Below are 8,177 nucleotides of genomic sequence, written 5' to 3'. Positions count from 1 at the left end.
AAAAATTGATGGATTTTATTTGCAAATTTGAGATATATCGTTAACACGAACATACAATTTATTAAGATGAACACGTTGTAGAATAACGGAGAAACTTTAAGGAGTTGCGAAATAGATCACTTTGCATGATAGTTTCGATGAAAGGAAAGGAAGAACATTATAGACAAAGAAATAGAGTATGGTAAAGATTGAGAGGAGTAGTAGGAGAAGTTAGACATGGTGGGGTAAAGGAAAGCAAGGGAAGGCAAGGTAAAGGCAAGGTAAAGGCAAGGCAATGCAGAGGCGAGTTACGGGGACGAGCATGGCGCAAAGGCGCATTGGCAAAGCATGCTAAGGCAACGGGTCCAAAGTCGTCGAGTCGTGGCAAGGCTCTGCTGGCGCGTTAACCTCCCGCGTGGACGCAGTACGCTCTCGACTCTCGCGCAGGCTAGATTGCACCAATCCCGCTGCTCGATTCGCCGACCACGTGCGACTCGTGCGTCTCTTTATTTACGAACTTAAAGAATTTTCCTTCGGTATTCGCTAATTTTCTTTTCTTTTTTTTTTTTTTTCTTTAAAATTTCAAAGAAATTTTGTTGTCGATATCCATGATTCGAGTGAATAATTACCAAAAAAAAAAAAAAAGGAATAGAAGCAGTGATCAGTGAAGTAAATATTTGACAGTTTTCTATTTCCCCGCCTGTTTGTATTTTCGTGATAAAAAACTGCGAGCATTTTCGTTTACCTTGAATATCACCAAAGTTAGACCCAACAAATTCTCGATAAGGATCATGTAATATACAAGCTAAATCGAAATCGGTTTCTACGGTTGAAACATCGAGGAAGTTTGGGGAACATCCCGTTACCACGAAAGTAATCTCGAAAGTTCCTATTCCCACGGATCGAGAGATAGAGAGAGAGAAAGAGGAAGAGAGAGAAGCGAGCGAGGAAATCGAAAATCGATCTGCGGCTTGTATAATGTTCTCGTGGGCGAGAACGATCGGGAGACACGAAGAAGAAGAAGAAGAAGAAGAAGAAGAAGAAGGAGAAGAAGAAACTTAGGTGGAGTCGTTCCGGTTTCAGGTGGCGACCAACGATGAAATCGAAGGTACATCGAATGGATTCGAAATGGTCACGCCAGCTTGCGTCTGGGAGCGTGATCCTGAGGAACCAAAACGGAAAGAGATGAAAGACTATTGTCCTTTCTCAAAGGATCGAACATTCGCACGATATCTGAAGCATAAAAAGCATTTGAAAAACTTGTGAGTTCGAGAAGAAATAGAAAGAGAGAGAGAGAGAGGGGGGGCAGGCAAAGAGAAACAACATTTTTACGAGTATTACATTTAACGAGGTTTATTAGATTATCGAATATTTAATTTAAAAATCTGAGAGGAAGTCTAATGAAAAGATAAACCTCAGAGACGACCATAAATGGTCTCCGTTGGTTACAAAGACGAAAGAGAGAGAGAGAGAGAGAGAGAGAGTCGCGTGGGAGGTTGAGTCTTAAACGAGATCCTTTTTACGAGCGACCAAGAAGACAGATTCTTCGTGCTTGTTCTCATACGCGAAAGAGAAAGAGAGACGAAAGATACGAGCGACTCGTTTAGGCGAGTAAGATCAGCCGTCTTTTCTCGTTACCACTCTAACCAGGTGTCCTGCGACCCTCCGTGCACGAAAAAGGATCAACGTGTTCCAAGAAGAAACCGAGGTCGCGACTCTGAAAAAGCTGTGAGCCTGGTGCGGATCGAGGGGTGTTTGGGAGGTGACGTTCGTTCGCATCATCACCTTCGTTAACTTTGAAATATTCCAAAGAAGTGCAAGCTACGTGACGGAGTCTTGTTCCAAGTTCTTGGAGTCTTTGTTCAGGTTCTTTGAGACCTAGTAGAAAGTGAATTGGAAGTGTACAAGTCTTTATTTCTAAATCGAGTCACGTGCATCGACCTTGTGATTAAATTCTAAGCTGTCAAACGTGATCGATCGTTTAGTAAATTGATCGTTGATCCAAGCATACCAATAAGAAAGGAAACAACTTGATCTAGTAGATTAAAAGACTTTTAATAAACGTTTCAATTCTTTATCGATCGCTTTTGCCAGATGTGGAAAAGATCGATAGACGGAACGAAGATATTACAAATATTGACGATCGACTATCGAACGGACCAGTCTAGGAAGATAAGAAAAGAGGGGCAAAATAAGAAGATGCTGGTTGCCTGTACGAAGAGAGCGTGCAGAGCTGGCCTGGTCGCAGTGTTGGTCACCGCACTATGCGTCCTCACTCTCCTCGATTCGCCGCCACGACTCCCGGATCCTCCGGCCGATCCTCCTCCCACGCCTGGTAAGCAATTTTCTCCCTCACCATGCGCGCTGCGCCTGCCACCACCACTACCATCACCATCACCACCATCACTACCATCACCACCACGACTACCATCGTCGTCGTCGTCGTCGTCGTCGTCGTCGCGAGCTAGCCGCGAGCTAGCTACAACCTTTGCCCTTTCGTTATCGCCGAACGGGTTCGCAACCTCCGGGAAGTAGCGTACCTTCGGCCCTTAACTCTATTCTCTTGGACAATTGCAATTCTCTTCCTAGGAAGATCAATAGATACGAATTGTTCTTACTTTCTATCGTTAGTTCCTTTTGGTTACTATTTTTCTTTTTAAAGTTCAGACAATTCTAAGCTGATCTCTCTTCTTTGTTCGTTTTCTTCGAACAGTTACTCTTTGTCTTCGGCTTCATTTTGCAATGTGATTCTGCAATGTGATTTATTTATTTATTTATTTTTTTTACTGCTCCTCTTAAGTTTAACTTTATTCGATTATTATGGTTATTTCTCTTGGTAAAGAAATTACAATTTTATTTCGCCGATTTATTAATTATCAATTTCTAACCCGCATACGATCTCTTTTATTTGATTTCTTTTTTCGTTCTAAATCGGATTCAGTTCGTTCAAAAAAAAAAAAAGAAAGAAAAAGAAAAAGAAGAAGAAGAAAGAAAAAAGAGAAAAATCATAAATTCGTTTGTTGATCTATGAATTTAAAAAATACATTCGAACGAAAAGAGATCCCTCTTTCTAAGTGTTCGCTCAGCAGGTAGAAAGATCGTGAGTGTTTCTTACTCGCGCGAATATATAGAGTTTCTCAGCATTCACGGCTATCCGGTCGGTAGAAGCAAGTAACTAAGGAAGAAAGGAAGGAAGGAAGGAAGGAAGGAAGGAAGGGAAATTTCTCGAGCTTTTTTTCCGTCCACTCGGCACGATCCTATCTTCTTTCCTTTCGTACGAATGGTATTGTTCGTGAAGTTTAAGTCTCGATCGAAGTTTCTACCTGGGGCGATCATAAATCGTATGACCAAATCGTTCACAAATAAAAAAAGGAATAAATTCGATTCAGAGAAAAATACAACACACACGCGCGCATGCGCGTGTACGAACGTACACACTTAACAAAAATCAAAAAAAAAAAAAAATATTTTTTTTATGATACGAAAAGAACGGAAGCAAAAAAAAAACATGAAGAAATCGTAAAGAAAGATTCAAGAAACTTCTCAAATGGATACAAAGAATCCAAGCGTGTATAAATCTCGACGTCTCGTTTTTCGAAGCCGGCGACTTCATTAGACGAAATAATTTACGACATATTTCTGAGTACTCTCTCTCTCTCTCTCTCTCTCTCTCTCTCTCTCTCTCTCTCTCTCTCTCTCTCTCTCTCTCTTTCTCTCTTTCTCTTTCTCTGTAGACCGCCCGTCGATCGTTGTTATTATTCTTGCTAAATTATGAGGAGCGATCTCGCGACGATAATTTCGGCCGTTTCTCCGAACGAGTGAGTACGAGTGAAGTACGCGTAGTTAAAGTGCCTTCTCGTAAAATACAGACACAGACAGAGACACAGACGTACACAGAGATACACATAAGTGAGGTACACGTACTGGCGTTGGTACGTACTCAAAGGCACACCTTTGCTAGACACGATGCAGCAGAAGGGTAATCGCAAAAGGGCACGACTGAGGATCACACTCCCAGCAGGTAACACGAGGCATAATATACCGTCTCGTTCTTCTCCTTTCCTTCGTTGGGTCAATCGTTGGCTACAACTTTCTTTTTCTGTCTTTAAAAAAAAAAAAAAAGGAAAAATACAAAGAAAAAAGAAGCAAAGCAAAAAAAAAGGAAAAAAAAATTTTTTTTAAAAAGCTTCGTTTACGTTCGACGTATGAAGTGGAGAGTGTAAAAGAGTAAAGGAGTCTGCCAGCGTATGCAAACGTTTGCCATTAACGATCGCGATAACGAAAGCGGATGTAGAAAGAGAGAGAGAGGAGGAAGAGAAGAGAAAGAGAAAAAGTCGATGACATTCACGATCCACATTCCCATCGACGTGAACGTACGGTGATCAAGAACGAAAGTAGTTACCGAGACCTGTTGCTCGATACCGTCGTGAAAATTTATCGATGATCATCGATTCTCCCTCCCCTTTCTCTCTCTCTCTCTCTTTCTCTCTCTCTCTCTCTCTCTCTCTTTCTTTTGCGACGTCATGGAAGATTATGACTAGATGTCAGAGATACGATAACGTTAGAACGCGTGAGGATATCGATTCATTCACGATTTACAAGCGAGTCCAATAAAGAACCGGTGTATCGAAAGTGTTCGACTTGTGATGGATAGAGAAACACGAAACAGACTAATAGAAAAAAAAAAAATGAGAGAACTAGACGGACAGGGAGAACTGAGGTAGAGAGAATGAGTTGAAAGAAAGAAGATAAAAAAGAAATGAGTAAACGATCAACCTTTTCACCCCCTTTCATTCTCAATCGAGAGCACGCACGTTATTAAGATTCAATTGGGAGATTAAAGCAATCAGAATTCTATTTAAGCAACATCATTTCGTATTCGATCGATCTTCATTAATATAAAGTTACAAGACAATGATAATAATTGTCCCATTGCTGCGATTATTTTTAAATACTAACACTTGAAAACGTCTTACGCGTTAAATGGTATTTCATTAATTTTTGATAATTGAATATAATAAATATTTAGTATTCTAGATCATCTTCAATCTTTATTAGATATAAATAATTATTGATATATATCATATATTTCAAAACTGTTGGCGTGGATCAATTTTTTTTTTTTGCTTTTTTCCTTTTTCTTTGCAAGTCTAGGTAAGTACACTTTAGCGTTTATTCCGTGCGTGTAGGACGTATCCGTTGAGTGGTAACACGTCACTTCCGTCCACCCGTTGAATCACAATGCTTTCCACAACGTACGCTAGAAACGTACGTAATCTCTCATGTGTCCGATAATGGGAAACGCGTGAAGCCGGAACGAACGAGGTGTTTCGCAACGATCCCTCTCCCTCTCTCTCTCTCTCTCTCTCTCTTTCTTTCTCTTTCTCTTTCTCTCATCCTTTAGAGTGGTGGTACCACCATCACTGTTTCAACGTGTTTAACATTATACCTTTGGCGAGCTTCAAGCGACAAAATTTTTCAAGATGATTACGATTACGACCGGTCGCATATTAGATTCCTTCGAAGATTATACGAATCGTTTTATGATTCATAAATGGCAACATTTAACGAATAAGGCGTGACATTACATTAGTATCATGTAACATCATAGCTAATATGTCTGTCGTCCAACAAATAATTATTAATTAAATATTAAAATAAATCGATAGGAGCGATTTGAGTTAATAGTTATTATAAAATCGTCTTGAATCAAATTAATCTATGTAACAAAGTAAATTATAAAGGAGAAGATACGATATTTATTATGATAAGAATTTCGAATATATTTCTCGAAATAATTACAAATAATTAAAGATATCTATATAATGAAATAAATAAACGGAAAGGGTGAAGTCATCTTGTGTATTCACGCTGATAGATTTAATATAATCATCTCTTTCTCTTTCTTTTCCTCTCGCTGATACGATATTTTATATTTTTAAGGAGGCGAGCCACCAGGTACAAGAAGCATCGTAGCGTATTCGTGGGCGCGAAGATTGGCACTCGATTACAGGCCTTCGAAGGAGTGCGACGGTGCTAATGGAACGAACGGAACGACGTCAGAAATGGCGTTGGAAACGACGTCGGACGCGTTCGAGTTAACCGCTATAAGGTGGCTCGAGACGATCCCTCGACGGCTCTTTCTCTATAGCGGCCACTTGGATCTTCGAGTGGCCGGTTATCCGAGTCTCCGAGTGATTGCCGTCAAGCATGGACCTCTACCGACCTCTTCGCTCTTCTGCACCGTTTGGTGAGCCACTTTTCCGCTAACGTACTCTATCAGATGGATAGAAAGAGGGGGAGAGAGAAGAGATAGCTGACCCTTACCATCTTTCCGCGTCGATGAGCTAAAGCAATACGAGAAACAAGTCGGAGACCGGAAACTTTAATTTATTTCTTCGATCAAGCCAGTAATTATTTGATTTACATAATAGCAATGGAATAGGTTCTTGGAAATGACGCAAAAAAAAAAAGAAAAAGAATGTAATGAAAGTTATCGAATATATTTTGACAAGAAGGATAATATTCATCTGAATCGTAGATAATTAAATGTAAATTAGATATATAATATTGATCGGAGAGATGTTAAATTTTCTCATTAGATACAAATCATCCAGATATCTTGCTTATACTTTTCTTATACTTTATTACATTGGAAGCAACCATACCGACTGGAATTAATTCGCTTCCATCTTGTCTGTTTGTCGCACACAGGTACGAGGAGGAGCGAGGAAGGGTACGAAGTTACAGCATGGAGGCTCTAGTTTCGCCTATATGGTTGGAAGAGTGGGGAGGAGAGACAGACAGTTACACGGGAATTCTAGTGTCCTGTCAGTTACCGTCGTTGGAAGGATACACGGCGTATCCTTCGCGAGTGTACGTCGGTGCTACGTCCTGCTATGAAAATCCTAGTCATAGTTTAGCCATATTTAGAGACAACGAAACGCAGAAAGATTATAGCTCGAGTAATTCCAAAAGATTCACACTTTGTATCAAGGGACTCGATTTCGACGAAGATATATCAGAGAAGTTAGTGGCATTCGTCGAGTTACATAGGATCTTAGGTGCTGGACTCTTTTATTTCTACGTTTTTGACGTTCATGAAAACGTGCTGAAAGTATTGAGATTATACGAGAGATCGAACGTAGTTCGGTGGTTCGATTTAACCTTGCCGGGTGATTTACCGAACGATAAAATTGATAGAAGAGAATTTTTCAACAATGATATATGGACAAAGAGAAGAATGGAACTGATACCTTACAATCACTGTTTCTACGAGAATCTACGTCGATCGGAATTTGTAATACCGATCGACGTGGACGAAGCAATCGTACCGGTAAAGAGAAAAAGCTGGCACGGTTTGATCTTCGACGAGCGTAGGAAACTCGGTGAAACTTTCGAGGAGTTTGCCTCTTATTCCGTTCGGAACGCTTACTTTTTCCCAGAGTTGCAGAACAAGAGCAAACCCGATAGCTTCCTCGGGAATCCAGATTATCTGGACACTGTTAGAACCTCTAGCATTTCTCCTGAAGGTGACTCAGTCAAGAGTTTCATTTCAACTAGGCGAGCTTTAACCGTGCACAATCATTATGCTTTAACAACGTTGAATCCAACAACGAGAAGGGCTCATCATTTGGATCCTAATGATGCCTTGAAGCATCATCATCGAGCCTGTGACAGCAGATATCTCGATTGCGATCTTCTTATGGAAGACGTTCGCATCGACGTCTCTGCTCTGCGTTATGCGAATGAGCTCAAGGCTAGAATGAAAGTCACTTTGAACGACTTGAATAGCATCGATAATAAATAAATTCGTCGCGGTGATAAACTCAACGATGATGATGATTCCTTCCTTATGAATCTGTGATACTTCATTGCTTATCCCTTTGAAACTTAGAGCTTAGAAAAGAAAGAGACAGACAGATAAGTATAACATCGATCATGCTCCATATATATGATCGACGTTTTCAATAATCTCTTTCTCTTTCGCCAATCATTCTTCTCTTTATTTCCCTTCCAAATGTTTTAATAGCAAAGAAATGGTACTTAAATTAGTTCACTGGCGAGTAAGTATCTGACCTAGAAACAAAATGAGTATGTGCTCGTGATAAAAAAAGAAAAAAGTCAGTGAGAGAGAGAGAGAGAGAGAGAGAGAGAGAGAGACAGAGAGAGAAAAGAATAAACACGTATGAAAGAAA

At 40.2% G+C, this 8,177-nt stretch overlaps 1 protein-coding gene across 1 annotated transcript; it reads left to right on the top strand.

Moving 5' to 3' along the window:
* The first annotated feature begins 226 nt into the window (after positions 1 to 226).
* Positions 227 to 7,812, top strand: LOC127069228 (uncharacterized). The gene is made up of 3 exons (XM_051006016.1): positions 227 to 2,314; positions 5,923 to 6,229; positions 6,694 to 7,812. Exons 1-3 carry the CDS (start codon positions 2,074 to 2,076, stop codon positions 7,787 to 7,789), a joined length of 1,644 nt encoding a protein of 547 aa, XP_050861973.1. The 5' UTR covers positions 227 to 2,073; the 3' UTR covers positions 7,790 to 7,812.
* The last annotated feature ends 365 nt before the right edge of the window (positions 7,813 to 8,177 follow it).

The sequence above is a fragment of the Vespula vulgaris genome, chromosome 14 (genome assembly GCF_905475345.1).
Source record: "Vespula vulgaris chromosome 14, iyVesVulg1.1, whole genome shotgun sequence".
NCBI classification, from domain to species: Eukaryota; Metazoa; Arthropoda; class Insecta; order Hymenoptera; family Vespidae; genus Vespula; species Vespula vulgaris.
The sequence above is the reverse complement of the archived record's forward strand: the minus strand, read 5'-3'. Positions and strand labels throughout refer to the sequence as shown.

Coding starts and splice junctions, on each gene's coding strand:
- LOC127069228 (XM_051006016.1), top strand. CDS start 2,074: ATGTGGAAAAGATCGATAGACGGAACGAAGATATTACAAATATTGACG. Junction 2,315..5,922: donor CGATCCTCCTCCCACGCCTG/GTAAGCAATTTT, acceptor TATATTTTTAAG/GAGGCGAGCCACCAGGTACA. Junction 6,230..6,693: donor TCGCTCTTCTGCACCGTTTG/GTGAGCCACTTT, acceptor TGTCGCACACAG/GTACGAGGAGGAGCGAGGAA.